General features: G+C 46.4%; 1 protein-coding gene across 2 annotated transcripts; it reads left to right on the top strand.

Moving 5' to 3' along the window:
• Positions 1-670: 670 nt before the first annotated feature.
• On the top strand, positions 671-5,332 carry LOC133901170 (uncharacterized). Of its 2 annotated transcripts, none has more exons than XM_062342448.1 (12): positions 671-1,463; positions 1,633-1,776; positions 2,472-2,532; positions 2,620-2,733; positions 3,100-3,231; positions 3,312-3,410; positions 3,503-3,885; positions 4,025-4,124; positions 4,230-4,289; positions 4,395-4,481; positions 4,582-4,710; positions 4,794-5,332. In XM_062342448.1, the coding sequence occupies exons 2-12, from the start codon at positions 1,667-1,669 to the stop codon at positions 5,091-5,093; spliced, it is 1,575 nt and encodes a 524-aa protein (XP_062198432.1). In that variant the 5' UTR covers positions 671-1,463; positions 1,633-1,666; the 3' UTR covers positions 5,094-5,332. The 2 variants fall into 2 exon arrangements, with proteins under 2 accessions (XP_062198432.1, XP_062198431.1); XM_062342447.1 differs by having other exon boundaries at positions 674-1,463; positions 3,309-3,410.
• The last annotated feature ends 12,428 nt before the right edge of the window (positions 5,333-17,760 follow it).

Raw genomic sequence — 17,760 nt, 5'->3', positions numbered from 1 at the left:
CACCCGGAGCTGATACGATCTTGGCTCGTGCTAGACAGTGGCCCAGTGCTTGCTTCCAACTGTTTTAAGATTTTGGCAATATTGTTGCGAAGATCACAGGATAGTGAGATGAAACGTCGCATCAGAGAAGAGACCAAGCTCTGTTTTTTTTTGCATGGGTCACGGGAATGAGCAAGCCTGCAAGGTGCCACCAGCGTGGTGAGCAATCTTATACTTGGTGCAAGGCGCCGTCGGTTCGGTTTGACCATCAGGTGAGCCGTCCGTCATGGTTCACTCAACCGCGTCGCTTCTTTTCCACAGAAAGGTGCAGCAGTTTGCCCCAAGCAGTGTCAAAGAATCTACATCTTCCAGCCAACACTAATTTGAAGGAAAATGGCATTTTTTTCCCTGCAGAATCAAGGGAACCAACATATAAAGAGTATACTCCTAGATGGGAGAGCAAATGCTCCATGAATTTCACAAATTTTGGTTCCCAATTCCCCATGCAAGGATGAAGTTGACCACCCTGATCTAACCGTCTGACGGCTACAAATGAACTGTCCTGCTGCTAACGGAGCGTCAGCCAAAAAATAACCAAGTTGCGTGGTGGTGAACTGGTGATGGACCAAGAATAGTTGGCTATCTTTGGCTTGATCATTTTGCTTTCCCAAGAAAGCCAAGGAACTGGAGAAGGCAACAACCAAATCCCCTTGTTCTCACCTACCCTCACTGCTCCCCCTCTGCTCCCACACCTAATAATACTCTACTCATTCGGTCATTCTCACATCTCCTCTGGCCAAAAAATGAAAAATCCTTTCAGCACAGGGATTTGGTGCTTGTCCCCAGCCTCTCCCTCTCAGCTTCTGATGCTACTACTACTAATCCAACGAGTATTATAGCCAAACAACCATCATCTCTCGATCCTGCTGTTGCTGATTCGACCGCAGTGGTTTGGGAATCAATCGGTCGATCGCTAGCCTTTCCCTGTTCCTTCGGTTAAAGAATTAACAGCGGTGGGGCAGAAGGATTGATGCCATTGTTTGATTCTTCTTTCTCTCGTTCTCTCTTCCTGTTCCCTTTGCCTCCTTTTAAGCCCTGCTTTTTTCTGGCCGTCTTTTCCATTCCCATTTGTTTTGGCGGCTGCTGCGCTAGCTTTCCTCTGCCTCATTCGCCTCCAGGGCTATCTCCACTCCCTCTTGCCTTTCAGCCCACATTCACCATTCTTATACTAGCACCATTGTGAGCAAACGATTAGTCATCTTCTCCATGATCCGTAGTAGCCTGCTCTGCTAATCTGCTTCTCCTCCTTGTTGCCCTTGCCGTTGATATCCAAGCGTTGGCCTTTTTCCATTGCATGAGCAAACGAGCTCAGTTCTTCAGAGAACCTGCGCACTGAGCTCCCGCCGCCCGGACAAAGCTGAGCCACGGCGCCTTTCTTGCTTTCTATATGGACAGCTCACTCTTCCCGGCAGTAACAGCTCAAGGTATGGCATCCCGGCTGTCAGATTCTCTAGTGCTACTACTACATTAATGCTAATAGCTGATTAATCGGATAAGATAGTAGCGTGAGCGATCAGATGCGTAGCTGTGGATATTGCTTGCAATGCATATTATACTGCTCTTGGTCATGGATTCATGGCTGGCGCTTGGCAGGTTCTCGGTGAGGGGAGAGAAGGTTCAGGCAGCGATGGAGAGGGAGTCAAGATCAGGGGTGTTCTCGGAGACGGCGTCCTGCGCCGCCACGCCCAGGTCCGCTCGCTCGTCTTGCAGTCTCCAGCATCGGTACTCTTCACGGAGGTTAGTTCTTCTTCTCTCTCAGCATGTCCTGAAATCTGAATGAATTTTTTTTCTGTAACTTGTGCAATTCGTCATGATTAATCGGTACTGCACATACTGAAAGAGTACCCTTGAGTAAGAAATTGAGAGTACATGAACGCACATGGGAGAGTAATTCACAAGCGCTGATGGGGTGTGCAGGAAAACTAAATGAAGGACAGACGTAGACAACTACTAGCCTTCTGAATTCTGATCCGTGTTTGAGCGCTGTGCAGTTCATCATTCATATGTGCGTAGAGAGCAGTTACGCATTATTTTAGTTCAGCAAACTATCAATTTCTCACTGTGCTATTCAACCGTCCTCTTCAGATCACATTGAATACCTTTAGATCACATGTACGGTACCACTGTAGAGTGTAGACTGCTGTCCAGTGTTCATCTTCTAAAAATGGTTGACAATGCTGTCAGTGCTCCACTAACTCTTAATTTTATTTTATCGTCCATAAAGAAGTAGTGGGTAATATTTGAGCATAAGAGTTTCCAATGCATAATTTTAGTTTAGTGAATCTTGGATAGGATTGATATGTTTTCCTCTGTACCTCCAAATTCCAAGTACTGAACGAGGCCTAGGGTGCTGAGTGACCGCCAAATTAATTTGTGCGAATCTATTCAGATGGAAAACACTGTTCTAACTATTTACTACTTGTCATTTTTAGCATTCTGAAGACACATGGAGGTGCACTAGACATGTCACCGCGATTCTCCTATTGCAAGCCTGTGAGTAAACTGGATCCATCTTGCGTTTTTTTTTTTGCATAAAATATTTTATCCAGTTTACCTATTGGAATGACTTTCGTCATGTAGACCACCCATAGAGATAAGATGCTCCACAGAAGGCACTCACTTAACTTGCCAGAGCAATTGCCGAGTCATTGCTCCAGTAAAACAACAGAAAGAACCCAAAAGGCGAGCTCAAAGGTTTGTTGCTACTACTAGGAAAATTTTCAAAATGTCAAGGCTTGTATAATTTCTCAAAGATGAAAAAAAATGCATGTGTTTCATTCAGTGGTTAATTTTTGCTATTGCTTATTCATTAGAGTCTAAGTAAACCACTAACATCCTTGAAACCATGCTGATCATATCTGGGCGGACTCCAGATTTTGGACCAAAACTATCTTTTGAATTATGTATCTGGTTTATTCCGGGGTGAGGTTTAAGATCTAAACACAAACATTCTTATGCATAGTGAAAACTGAAAAGTGAGAAAATTAATATTGGTATGCGTTTTCATCTATGCCATTTAATTCTAGATGTATTCTTAGTTGTGACCTTGCAGTGCTGCAGTCTGTTGCAGATTTAGTTGGGGAGATTGCCGCTCTCGAGCAGGAAGTTATACGCAAGGAACTGCATCTCCTTTCCCTCTATAGAAGAACATTTGATCAATATCTTTCTGAATCCTGCAGTTTCACAAGCGAGGTACATAACTCATTGATGCTAGGTTGGATAGTACAAAGTTTAAATGTCCAATGTCCTAATATTAATGTCACTTGCAGCAGGTGGATCAAGAAACACTGAAAAATATCGATGAGGGCGCGCTCCGTTTGAGGGATATCAAGCATTCCGCAGCCTTCAACTTGCCAGCCGTCTCAAATTCTGTTAGTGCACAGACTATTTCTCTTCATTCTATCATACTAGTAGAATAATCTTTCTAGCTGGAAACATCTGACGCAACTCTCATATGTTACAGGAGGTATCAAAATCAGGTTCAAGGCATTCCAGCCTTGTTAACTTCTTGAGTGCTTCTATTTCTGACTATGTACCTAAGATTTCATGCAAATTATCGGAGGACATTTTAAGCTGCATCGCCTCTGTCTACTGCAAACTTGGAAGCATGCCATCGCAAGATGCAGACTGCATGACTTCACCAAGTCCTTCTGTTTCATCTTCAAGTACTTTTTCTCCGAGGCACCGCAATGATAGCTGGAGCCCTCGGTTCAACTTTGATAGCCCTCGCCAATATGGATTCCAGAAAGAGAGGAATGAACAAAGCATAGGCATGGTTATTGTTCCGAGGATACGTATAGATGCTGACAAGTTTGATTATGCCTCAAAAATGCTTGAGACTGTCAGGTAAGCAACTAAAACAAGAAAAACAGCAAAAAAATTATCTGAACTATTTATCTTCTCGACGGGGAGTCAGGGATAGTAGACTTAAGAAAGACCTAAGGCTTCAGTTACTGATTTATATATTGTTCATACTGTGTCCCAGGTCCCTGATACAGCGCCTCGAGAGAATTGACCCAATGAAGATGACACATGAAGAGCAGCTCTGCTTTTGGATCAACATCCACAATGCTTTAGTGATGCATGTATTGCTCTATACTGAAATTCCATCTCACCTTTCCTATGTCCATTGTTAGCCCCATAACTGAAAATGCATGCTGAACCTATATTACTTCCTTGTGATATGTCAGGCTTTTCTGGCCTATGGTCCACATGACAAACGCATGAAGAGCACAGATATGATTTTGAAGGTACATCTCATTCTCTAGTGCTATCTCTACTTGCATGCAAATGTTTTTTTTTTCGAGGAACGCTCGCACAAATGTATCTGATCATTTTGACAATTTTTTGGTCAGGCTGCATATAATGTGGGTGGCCAATCAGTGAATGCTCAGACTATTCAGAATTCAATTCTCGGATGTCAATCCCATTGTCCCTCATTGGTACGTACATATGCAAAATATGGTACTTTCCATTTACAATATAAACACAATCGATCATCAGAAATGCAGAACAAACAAACTAATGAGCATGGCATTGCAGTGGGTTCGCTCGCTATTCACACCGACAAAAAGGTCCATGGCAGGGATGACCAGGCACGCCTATGCTCTGCACCATTCAGAGCCGATTGCGCATTTCGCCCTCTCGACCGGGGCATTTTCGGACCCGCCTGTAAGCTCCTCAGTATAGCATCATCTCCTGCTACCGATTCAATTACGCATGCAAAATCTGACAGCAAAACCTTCTTACTGCAGGTCCGGCTGTACACGGCCAAGAAGATACATCACCAGCTGGAGGTAGCCCGGACCGAGTTCATCCAGGCCAACGTCATGGTGAGGAAGCAGGTCCTCCTGCTGCCCAAGGTCCTGCACTACTACGCCAAGGACGCCGCGCTGGAGCTGCGGCACCTGGCGGAGCTGGTGTGCGAGAGCATGTCGGAGGCCCAGGACAAGGAGGTCCAGCACTGCCTCAGGAGGAGGATCGACAAGTGCGTCGAGTGGATGCCGTACAAGTCGTCCTTCAGATACGTTGTACATAGGGACTTGGCTGAGTAGGCATGCTCCACCGGTTTTCTCTCCTTTTTTGGTTGGTCTTTCTCCATTCTGGATGCGTCGTTGCAGCTTACAAGTGTAAGTAGTGAAGCTAAGATGACCCGTAAACCACTGGTGTGTGTGCGTGTGTAAATACAGGTGTGGGTGTGGCTGTGAATTGTGATAGTTTTGAGTTAGGGCCGGTGGCTTGAAACACTGTACCTTTTTTCTTTGTGGTTGTGCATTGGGATTGAGATGATGAACTGATTGATGGTACTATCATCCAACGAAATCAGTGGAAACAAATTGTACCGAGCCAACCTACCGACAACCGGAGATCCGATCTGGCCAGCGTATGGAAACCGGCCGCCTTTGAGGGACGGAGCCGTGTCTCCATCCGAGCCGGCACTAGTTGTTTGGCGATCGGAATGCCGCGGCTTCTGCCTGCTCAGTTCTGACCCCTGAGCTGCAGCGGTGGATGATCCGAAACGCCACGCTACTGGCGCTTCCTGCGTAGGTGTGGGTCGCGGTTGCTCGCACGCACGGGCCGCTTGGCTTCGGTCGGATGCCCCATTTCCTTGGGCCGCGGGCGCAGCCGCACTGCCGATGTGCTCGCCGTTCCTTGTGCCAATGGCTGTAGGGATAAAAATGGAATGTAACGGTCGGAAATTTTTTTAACCATTTTTATTTTTACATTTTCTTTTTAAAATAGAATTAAAAATGAAAAAACAAAAAATGAGTGCGAATTCGGAAATGTCGGGATATCGGAACGAACCAATTCGAACAATTCATATCGGGAACATCGACCCGTAGAATTATGATTCAAGCATCGACACGATACACAATTAATTTACACTAATAAAGTAATTCATACCGAATATACATAGACCATGTGATGACATAAATCTCAACTAAAAAACAATCACCATATCATCATAACTCGAGTACTCGACACAACACATATTCATATAAAGTCATCGAGTCACAAATAAACACAGTCACACACCAATACACAATGACACATGTTACAATAATAGCATGATAGAATAACAAAACACCAAAATAATCAATCTTCCATTCAATCTACAGCTCATCAGTATCATTCACCACGATTCATGTATGAATCACTTCCTATTTTCTCTCTCCTCATTCTCCTTCTCCTACAATTGAAAAAACAAGAATCCCAATGGAAAATTCCTGATTAAAAAACAGGATACCGACAATACAGTCGAGAAACAGCAAAACCATTTCTATCCTATTTTCGCGTAAGTCCCAAAAATCTGAAAACGATCGAGAAAAAAATATAGAAAACGGATCAAAACAAGACGGAATTTATCTAGTCCGTTTTCATCCTTAAATGGCCATACGAGTTGACATCCTTTGTAGGTTCAAGAAGAGATCATCACCCGCAACCACAGGCATAGCAAATGTAGGTTCGCAATAATGTGTAACCTTCCTCTGTTATTTTATTTGGTTTCCTGCCTGTGCCAAGGTGAGAGATCGACAACAACAATTTAGGCAAGGACGTCGTGTTTTCGTGGAAGGAGCCAGCCAACCAGGGTGGGGGGGAGTCGCAGCAGGTGGACGTGTTTGTCGTGTTGGCGCGGCACACCCGGAGGAAGATGTTGTCTGCCGCCATCGCCGTTTGCGGATGGCGGCTTGTCACTAGCGACGGATGCATGTGCAGATACGGCGATGAACACAACGAGGAGGAGATGGTGGTGGAGGTATGAGGATGAGTGGCGCGCCATTGGCATGATCCACGGCCTGGGCATGTCCTCCCATCAGTTTGGCTAGTCCGAATTGCTTATTGGGTGGTGATGATGGAAGCATATATAATTAGAGGGTACGTTTCCTTGATTTCTGAGTGCTTTGATGACACCCAGTTAGTACTTTCTAATTTTCATTACACCTAACTAAAAAATTTAAAAGCTTTACTTTCTAGAGAAATTAAGAACATCTCTATTATATAAAGTAGTAGTTGGTAGTTAGTGGTGGGTCACTTCCTCCCCTCTCCTCTGCACCCTCGCTAAAAACTGCTGAAAAACCTAACCATCCAAAAACCACGTCCACTTGAAAAACCACGCAACCACCGAAACCCCAAATCGCAAGGGGATGGGCAAGGGCCAGGCAGCCCCTTCCCCTCGCTCCTCCCCACCTCCTCTGCCACCCACCCACACGCCGCCGCCTCCGCCTCCCCACATCCCCGCCGCTATGCTCCTGCTCTCGATCCACGGGCTGAACGTGTCCTCCGCGCCTTCGTCCTCGACCTTGCACAGATGTGGTCTTGGACTCCTGGTAGCGGATGGTCGGGCTTCGGGGCGATGCTCGCAACGGTGTCCTGCACCTGCAAGCAGCGCACACACCATTCCTGCTGGAGGCGATAGTAGCCACGGTCTCGCACCTCCGGCGGTTATCGCGCATGGTGTGTCAACTGTTATCGCCTACTTGATTTTGGTCTTTGATCGGTAGGTGTCTATCCCTTTGAGCCTCCAAAGATGCAATTCATCACCAAAGTATGGTATGCAAGTTTACTCCCTGTTGTTTTATATTGGCAGTTTTTCATTCTGATGACACAACTTTCATACATATATGTATTGCTACGATTGATCTGGTTGCAAGTAATCAGTGGCTGACAGATAATTTATATTTATCCGGTGTCGCTCCACAAGCCCCTGTGTCGCTCCTAGGGGCGACACGGGCGGCTCCCCGCTGCGTCGCCACCAACCCACCTCCCTCCCCCCTCCACCTCATTGCTGCCTGAGTGGGCTACCGAAAGCCCGACAACCTCGAGGACGGCGGAGGCGAGGCTACCCACTGCCAGATCTGGGTTGTAGGGCGGCACGTGGGTGGTGTAGCGATGCAAGCGACGATGGCAGGTCAAGCGGTGGTGGAGATAGAGCATGGTGGCGGGCTGACGCATTTTTGGAGGATGCAACCACAGGCTAGTCGGCAATGTCCATGCACAGGGTGAGTGCTCTTCACGGTGGACGGTTGCGGGAGGCGATGGTGGCCGAATCCAGGGGCAGCACCTGGATCCGCGCACTGGCAGCCTGGATCCGGTTGCCTAGTGGTGGGCTAGCAATGGAGGCGACCAGATCCGGTGATAGCGGTGGTTGGTGGAGGCATGTCGGCGGCTGGTTTTGGTGAAGGGTAGCCGGGATGACACTGCGGCAGTTGGTCCCATAGGGTGGTGACCAATTTGGTGCGGTTAATAGGTAATTGGCCATTACTCGATTGTCACAATCGGCTGCTCGAATAACAGTGGTGTAGATCTACAACCACTCGTTGGGATTGATCTTCCTGTTGCATTTCTGGATCAGGCCCGCTTTGAACTTCTCGAGCTAGCGAATTGATCGAAGTTCGTGTACGGAAGCCTCGCAGCCCCCATTGAACTCTTCAGGAGGAGGTCGTGGAGGACTGTCACGCCTGTTTCTTCGAGCAGGGGAGTTATGTCGACCATCTCGTCCTGTAGATCTGTGGTCGTAGTAACGAAGATCGTCTTCATGGTGTTCCTCACGGCGGTTTTTGATCACCATCCGTATATCATGCCGGTTGTAAGGAATACGGTTCCTCAGATCTTCCTGATTTCTGTGCCTATGGATATGGTAGCTACAGTTTAGCCCACCGTATTGTATTCGGGCTCGACCACCTAAGCTTCCCATCTGGGAATCCTCTACTCGAGAGTGTTCCCGCACGTGGCTCCTCGAGCCGGGACAGTTCCAACTGGGGAGCCTGGAGTTGCGGGGATTGTTTGCTCAAGCAGCTTGGTTCTGAGCCGCATTAAGTAGGATCTTGACTTGATTGACCATAGGAGTTAGTGGATTTGTCGGATTCAATTCTGGAAGGGATCCGAGAATCAGATGAGCTCCTTGCACGTTAGCGTCCGGAGTACTGAATATGTCGCTACCGAGGCTCGGTTGCGGTCGAGCCAATGAAACCTCATCATGACTGTTCGGAGGGAGCTTGTCTCTTAAGCCGTGGGCTGTTACAGGTGTAGGTACGCCCACCGAAAGTCCGTGAAAGGCCAGGAGGCATCTGCCTTCCTGTGGTCCGCCGGTGGAGGCCCGTGTCGAGTGCACGTACAACTTCAAATGCGGATGTTTCGAGTGGTAAGTCGGCACCGGTACCATCAGCAGCGATGGCTGTCGCTGGACCTCCAAGAATTTTCTCACCATTGTCGACCGTGGCATTTGTATCTGTCACCATTGGGTTAGCCGGTGGGGGGTCGTCGACTCTAGTCATAAACATGAATAGATCTGTTTGGTTGATCTGGTTAGCATTAGAGTCACCGTTGCCACCCTCGTCGCTGTCGTTGTCCATGAAGTGGAGAACATTAGGCTCTGCGGGATCCCACTCGAGATATCCCACCTTATGGTACGCATCCAATGGTCTGGACTCGAGGGTACCAGAGTGGATCAGTCCACCTTGATCGTCCCAACAGAAAACCATAGTTCCGAAGATGATTTCTGAGTCGACAGGAGGGGACTCAAAGATGTCCGTCGTTGACTTGAAGTGGTCGTAGAAGCCGGTGTCGGAGAATCCAACGCAAGAGTGAGCCTGAGACATGATTAATCCTACAAAACAGAAGAAGGCCCCTACCGGCGCGTCAACTGTCAAAGATTAGTTCCCGACAATATGTACATAAATTGATTGGGTACCTTCGAGTGTAGGGATTAATCACGAGGCGAGACAAACGATGTATACATGTTCGGGCCAATTGGAGTAATTACCTACGTCTTGTGAGGGTGTTACTGTCGTATATTGATGATCTCGAGTACAAGCAATGTGGCTAAGACTATTACAATGAGGTGATTGGATCTAATCTATCCTTGGGCTAAAGTTGTCGAGTAATTCCTCTGTTGGGGTCTTGATGCTTGTCTCTCTCTTGTTCTCTCATGTGTTTTCTCGTCCCCTCCCCTTAGCCTTTCTGCCTTATATAGGGGTGAGGTACCGAATCCTATCATGTCGTAGTCGATAGTGAGTTATCTTCCTTAACATCCAAGTAGATGGATCTATTTTGAATACTAGTCGTATCAGGTTGGGTAGCCAATCTATACTTTCCTATTATGTACTTCTTTGATTTCGGGTGTATCAGGTATCACTGATTCGGTTCTGTGATATCCGGAGTTGCCAAATATGCATCGTACATGCTCTGTCTGTGTATAATATACTCTTTATACATATATATCATATAGTTAGATATTCGACGGGTTTAAGGAATTCATCAGCATCCTGGCTGTTGTAATCGATCAAACCTGACGCAGAACGTGGCGCACTTGTTTCTTCAGCACAATTAGTTTCTCCACTAAATGGCACATTGGTGAGATAAGGCTGTGGAATTTGACTGCTTGGCTCAGTTCGTGGATCAAAATATGTGCTTTCTTGAACTATACAAGAAAGACTACCAACTGGAGCACCATGAGATCCATGGAAATCTCCCATGCCGACCTACCAAGCAAAATAAGATATCTTATGAATCTGAAACATTGAGTAAAATATTTCATGCATATTATTACAAGATGTAGCTGGCTAGCTACATCAGGCAGGAAAGGTCAGAAACTACGGTACGTATTCTAGTATATGCAAAGGACACCAGGAATTCTTTTACAACTTTTAAAATACTAAACTGAAGTAATTATACAAGCATGATGCATAAGCTAGCAATTAGAAATCACACTGCAACATGTTGAGGTTTCCAATATTCTAATGGATAATTGGTGCAAATAATAACTTATACACAGCAGGACAAACCTGATTGAAATTATGATGAGGAAATGCTGTTGGGAGATCTGGCAGAGGTTCAAACATTTCCTGGTCATTGGCTATTTGCAGCAAAAGCCCTTCAAGATCCCTAGTGGAAGTTCTGTGCCGGTACATTCTGCTGTCAGCACAGCATCACTGGTAGCAGTAGGATTTGCAGCACAAACTTCCTGCCCCCTATCTTCATCGAGCCAAAAGTGATGATCGTCACACTGAATCTGCAATTCCGGCATGGATATTGGGAAATCATCGTTTTGTTGATCATCAGATATTTACTTTAGAAGCTCCTCAATATCCCCAGGGAGATCAGTGCATGTATTACCTAGCACGGCACCACAATCATTGTGTGAGAATGAAATTGCATAGAAAGTGATTTAGCGAAATTGTATATGGTGATGTGCATGTGTTTACTTGGATATGCTCATGATAGCTTAGTCACGGTTTTGATATTGATGTAATGCTCTTTTGTATGAGTGGTGCTGTGAGATTTAACATTGAATTAAGTTGGAAAGAACTTATACTCTAAAGTGGTTTTATGTTTGTTTATGTGTAGGTGTGTCTTGATGATAATCATAGTCGGTAACAACATCGAAACTAGATTTAAAAAAATCTAAGGTATAGTCGATTAATGATGTCATATAGAACATTTGAGCTAAAAAATAGTGTACGTGAAGATTACAGGTGTGCAATAAGGTATGTCAGGGAGTACGGACGTACAAGATGGCGTCACGGCGGAGTGTGGCGCGGACGGCATGGCTGTCGAGGGAAGCAGTCGGGTGCACGAGACAGAGTGTGAGTCGGCCACGGCTGGCGAGCTAGGTGACAGCACATATTTGTGTTGTCGGGCTGGCTCAGCCACAACCTGTGCCGTGCATGCATGCACAAGGCTCATGCATGGAGCTGGTCTAGTGCTTGCCTATTAGACGAGCGGCAGCCTCGACCGAATAAAAGGATAGGGAAATGCTGCATGGCTTGGTGGCTGGTGGGGCCATGCATGCGACCTGGCCGAATAGTAAAAGGGCTCAGGCGAGGTCGGCCTGAGCATATAAAACAGTAAATTGATTGCATGCCATCGGTAATCATCTTAATTCATGATTTATCACAAATTTCATTTTTATCATGGGCCTATGGCAATTAAAAAACTTACACTCCATGCAATTACCGTAGTGTTACCGTGATTTAGCATGTCAGATATTCTCAAAATGTCTATGTTGCCATTGATCCAAAGGACAGAGCGAGGAACCTCATATGATCACACCGTGAACACAGCCTCCTCAGTCCTAAACTAGAGTTTCCTAAACCTGTTCATGGCTCCCAAACCCTAGATCAAGATTGGAGGCGATTGGGACAATGTGGCACACTGCGAGGGCAACTGCGGTGATGGCACCAGCGGCAATGGAGCCCGCATGCAGTGGGGACAACAGGGCAGCATGGGTCGTGGCAAGGATGGCAGCTGCTTTGCCATCCACGGTGAGGATGGCCAGGTATCTGCACCCACCTGGTTGCCTGATGGATATGATTTTCCACCTTTTATTCTTTAGGATTTGTTCATAGGTCATTAAAATGTTAGCTTTCTATAGGATGGATGCATCTACGACATACTTGCTTAAATTGAAATTCACTCGAACAAAGAATAGGGAGGGATTTTCTTGTTACTCAGTGGAATGGCCAATTGATTCCGACACAACTAATTTCAAGGATTTCATGGATGATACTTATAATAAGTATCCATGGGGTTTACACGAGACTGTATATGTAAGTGCATTTCATGGATAGTGTAAAGGGTTGTCCAATTCAAGCCACCAATGATCAAGACTTAACTATGATGTTTAATTGTTTTCAGCAAACTAAAATTGGCGAAGTAGTTCTGACTGTCATTGGTTCAAATGATGTCATGGATGTCATGGATGTAGGGGACTTGACCTTCTCTTTGAGAGCATTGATGACACATTTGTAGAGGTTAAAGAACAAAGATATGGTAGATTGGTGGCAAGAGGCACATTGTTGATCTAAAAGCTAGGACTTGCACATGCAAGGCATGGCAGGTCTCAGGCAAGCCATGTGAACATACTCTGTGTTTCATTACTTCAGTAAGGACCCTCAAAATTGAACACTTTGTTGATAAGTGTAACAGCGTGGGCAAGTTTCCAGCTGCCTATGCTCACCACATCCTTGCCCTCACAAATACTTCTTAGTGGCCAAAGGATATTGTCGGAGGATGAACTCCTCAAATGGGGATCATGAGGGACCCCCTTTGAGATTCGGCCAGGGGATGATTTTGAAACTACCTCGTATGTGAAATTAATGAGAGTATATGGGATGTAGGCGGGGCGGATGATCGGATGCTAGCGGGAGTAAATGCTCAAGGGATTTTAGACAGGTTCGGGCCGCACGAAGCATAATACCCTACTCTTGTGTGTATGCTATAAATGCTATGGGAAATGCCTTTCTCTAGATATCTTGTGTTACAAGGATTTTTGTCTAAGTCTAGAGCTTCGGTCTTCAAGCGCCGATCTCTCTGAGCTTCTGCTCGGCTTCGTGCTTCGTGTGTCATGACTTTGTTAGCTTGTCTGAGTCCATCCTCTTCTCCGGTGTGCGCTCCCCCTTTTATTCCGTCGGGGAGGTTGGGCGTGCCCAGAAAGGAGGGCACGAGTCCCCATGAGCCATAAATGGAAAGCAACCATAATAGGGCTGCAGTTTGATATTACGGGGGGTTGAAAATGCATCCCTGACTGGTCATGTCGCTCATCATGCCACCTTTTAGCGGGTGCAGTAGGGGGGCCCACCGGGCAGCCACTGAGCAACCCCGCGTGCCCGCCCATTCAGAGCAGGCCTGACACAGCAGGGCGGTAAGCGATATGCCTCGAGCCCAGCGATGATATCTCCAAGCCGCGTAGGATGACGTGCGATGGGACCCGTCGCATTAAATGTCCCCACGCCTCCCTGCCAGGCGGTGGCAGGGGCTGACACCAGGCGTGGGGGGAGTGGTTGGAAGTGACAGACCACGCTCCCTCTTAAATGCAGCATCGGGCCTCTCACCAATTGACACCTCACCGTTGAGCCCTTGTGAGATCCACCGACAAGGGGCTTCGCAGGCCCTCGGGGAACTCTGGGTGCTCGGGGACCACTGTTCATAGCCCCGAGCGCCCTCTCCCGGATACGTCTCTTCTCGGTCCTTGGGGAACTCGGGTACTCGGGGACCACTGTTTATGGTCCCGAGCGCCCTCTCCCGGAACTGTGTCTTCTCGGGTCCTCGGGGAACTCGGGTACTTTGGGACCACTGTTTATGGCCCCGAGCGCCCTCTCCCGGAACTGCCTTCTTGGGCCCTCAGGGAACTCGGGTACTCGGAGACCACTGTTCATGGCCCCAAGTGCCCTCTCCCGGAACTGTGTCTTCTTGGGTCCTCGGGGAACTCTGGTACTCGGGGACCACTGTTCATGGCCCCGAGCGCCCTCTCCCGGAACTGCCTTCTCGGGTCCTCGGGGAACTCGGGTACTCGGGGACCACTGTTCATGGCCTCGAGCACCCCTCCCGGAACTGGGTCTTCTCGGGCCTTGGGGTGGTAGTCCCCGAGGGATGGCGTCATGTGGCACTTTGCTGTCCTGGCCTCGGGGCTCGGGGACCCCTGGTTCCCATGTCACCGACAGATACCCATGACTTTTATTTGCATCCACCAATACTAAAGGGACCTACATACAGTAAAAAAAAAGAGCAAAGGTTCAAGGGCGGTCTTGAGGGCAGGGGTAGAAATGGTTAGCATCAGTGTCCCATGTGCAAGGGCTATGTCTAAACCTATGTTTTAGCTAAATGTTCTATCATGTTATTCAAGCTATGTGAATGTTTGAGGTGTATCTAGTGAACCATTTGTGCTATGTATTTGAGCTATCATGCTTGAGTTATATCTAGTGAACCTTGGTGGACCATTTGTGCATTCTTAATAGAGTCACAGGAAATGGATTCTGGAAAGCAACAGGAATAGACATACCAATTTACTCTTCTGACGGGGTACATATATGTGTTATATTGTTCTCATACTTTGCAGTCCATATAAGATTCACACTTTGCTTTTGAAAGCTTCTCTTGCTCAGCAAATTGGTTCAATGGCCAACAGTGTTTGCAGGTGCGGCAGCAGCAGAAGCTCAATAGTTCACAGGATGGCTCTTCATGTAAAGTCATAAACTTCAACCTTGGTGGTATAGAGTGAAATTCCATAACCCACAAAACAGGGGTATAGTGGACTTTTCATATGGCCAAACAGAGCTGGTATGAAGTGAAGAATCTGGCATTTCAGTAGTATGGAGTGAAATCAAACTTTCTCGATGTTAAATAATGAAACTGGAATAATCTCAATGGCATACAATCAATCAACCCCATATAAAAGTAAGAGAACGAACGGCTACGGGATGTACGACAGAAAGGCGATAAAACAGAGAGGGGTTTTGGCCACCGTTTTCTTCAAGAAAAAAAATGCATCTAGTGTTTTCAGAATTTATGGAGATTTTTTGTAAGATGCTTTTAAGAGGCATCTTATGAAAACATCCAATTAATAATGATCAAGTTTTGCAAGTTGATGTGTTGATAATCTCGTTCCTCTTTCTTGCTCTTCATTTTGCATGCCTGGTTTTTATTTTTCTCTTGAATTCATGATTCTATATGATTTGCTTTGAATTGATCCATACAAAACCTTTCTAGGACAGCAAGTTACTGAAAAGTTTGTTAATTAATCTTTCATAATTCTTTCTTAATCACAAAATTAAGGTTTAATCCATTCTCGTCACCATCTGACATAATCTGCTTACGAAGGTTATAACTCTTCGTCTAGATATCCGATTTGACATGATTCATATGGGGTTAGTTTTGCAATTTTGCCTAGTTTCACTTGTCAAAATTTTAGGTCAATCAGAGCTACTGAGAATTACATCATTTTTAATAAGGTATCAGCAATTTGTCTTGAGTGTAATACCGATGTTGAGTTAATGTTTTGATTAGGGTGAATTGTTAATCACTAAAATTTTATTTTGGCTTATGCAATTATTCACCCCCAATCTGATTACCTCATTGACATGTATCGATCTTACATATTAGGAGCATCCACAACCTCTGCCTAGTCAGCACCATTACCGAGCCAACCCTGACCATGTTGAAGTTGACTTTTGGGGATAAGCTGGCGTCGAGAAATCTAATTGTGATTCACCATGCTCCTCCTGATAATTTCCAATTTTGGACTAGAGCCGCTCAAGATCACCAATAGGAAGCACACGGTCAGTATGCTCCTCAAATGTAGCAACATAATTAGTGGCAGTAGGAACATGATACGGGTCACGCGGGCTGCTCAAGCGATCACCGCGCATATGCCAGTCACCGCCGACGGTGCAAGAGGCTCGGCGTTGAGGTGGACATCATGAGCGCTAGGTTTAGCAGCTTCCATGGGGTTCTTGACGCTCTTGCCAAAAAAAATTCCTCCACAGAAAATAGCTTAACTTGATTTGAAGAGGGTGGAAATAGTGGAAAGATTGTTTTGATTGGTTGATGTCGATCGGGATAACCTTTTCACTTTTCATTTTGAATATTGTGATTTTGATTTTGAAGCCAGCTTTTCCTTTCTATATTTCAACCATGTCATGAACCTATATATACATAACCCTGCGATCGGTTTGCAGATCATCGAATTCAAAGAAAAACCATTAGTGAACCTTCTTCCGAGTCTAGGAATCGGTTCCTAGAACAAAACAATTCTTAGCTAGCTGTTGCATCACAACCCGAAGATATCAGCAATATGTTTCATATGGCGACCCGGCAAGGTATACCCGTTGATGCGGTGGTGACGTACGATGGCAGCGGCAACTACACCACCGTTAACGCTGCCATCACGGCTATGCCGCTCAAGAGCACCAAGAGGCACGTAATCCATATCAAGACAGGGCTTTACAAGGAGATTGTCAGTGTAAGCGAAGATACTTGGAACTTGACTCTGGTCGGTTATGGGATGGACACCACCATAATCCCTGGCAACCGATGCTATGCTAATGGACACTATAATACGTTACAGACCACAACCGTTAGTAAGTATCACTCTCTTGACTTAATTGTGTTTTGTGCGATTGTATGGTAGCACAAATAACCACAAATATACTAAAAATGCATGCATTTATGATGAAGGCTTCATAGCCTGTGATCTGACCATAGAGAACACGACAAGGCCAACGAAGGAGCTAGGGCAGTGGCCCTCAGGTTCAGACCTGATAACTCCGTGGTCTACCATTGCGCCCTGAAGGTTTACCAGGACATCCTCTATGCATCGTTCGATAAGTAGTTCTGTCATGAGTGTCGTATCTCGGGCACCGTTGACTTCATCTTCGGCAACCCATCGGATGTCTTCCAAAGTGCACCCTCCTCGTACGCAGGAGCGGATCGCACTGGGGAGCCCCCCCCTGATTTTTGTGTGTAGGTTGGAAACAGTTGGTAGGCGCCCCTATCCTGGAACCGTTGTGTCAAAGTCGAACCGAGGAGGAAGACAACTAGAGTCTGTGATAGGCCTTGGCGAGTTTGGGCTAGAGGGGACGAGTCTAGAGTCCCCTAATGTGCATGTTAGATTACTTTGTGGTGTATCATTGTGCATTAAAGGGCTACCAAGACACCCTTTATGCATATGCAAGGTTCAATAGGCAGTTCTACCATGAGTGCCATATCTCGGGCACCGTTGACTATCTTCAGCGATGTGGCGGCTATCTTTCAGAAGTGCACCCTCCTCTTACGCCTGCCAGGGGCAACATAACACTATCACTGCTTAGGGGCCAGAGAATCCTAGCAAAAACACCGGGTTCTCGTTCCAGTTTTGTTATATGATAGCCAACGACGAGCTCAATCGCTCCAAAGCAACCATGAAGACGTACCTTGGTCGGCCGTGAGAGCCCTTCTCCCGCGCGG

The sequence above is a fragment of the Phragmites australis genome, chromosome 20 (assembly GCF_958298935.1).
Source record: "Phragmites australis chromosome 20, lpPhrAust1.1, whole genome shotgun sequence".
Classification (NCBI taxonomy): Eukaryota; Viridiplantae; Streptophyta; class Magnoliopsida; order Poales; family Poaceae; genus Phragmites; species Phragmites australis.
This window is presented reverse-complemented; position numbering and strand designations above follow the sequence as displayed.

Coding starts and splice junctions, on each gene's coding strand:
- LOC133901170 (XM_062342447.1), top strand. CDS start 1,667: ATGGAGAGGGAGTCAAGATCAGGGGTGTTCTCGGAGACGGCGTCCTGC. Junction 1,777..2,471: donor CATCGGTACTCTTCACGGAG/GTTAGTTCTTCT, acceptor TGTCATTTTTAG/CATTCTGAAGACACATGGAG. Junction 3,232..3,308: donor CCTGCAGTTTCACAAGCGAG/GTACATAACTCA, acceptor TGTCACTTGCAG/CAGGTGGATCAAGAAACACT.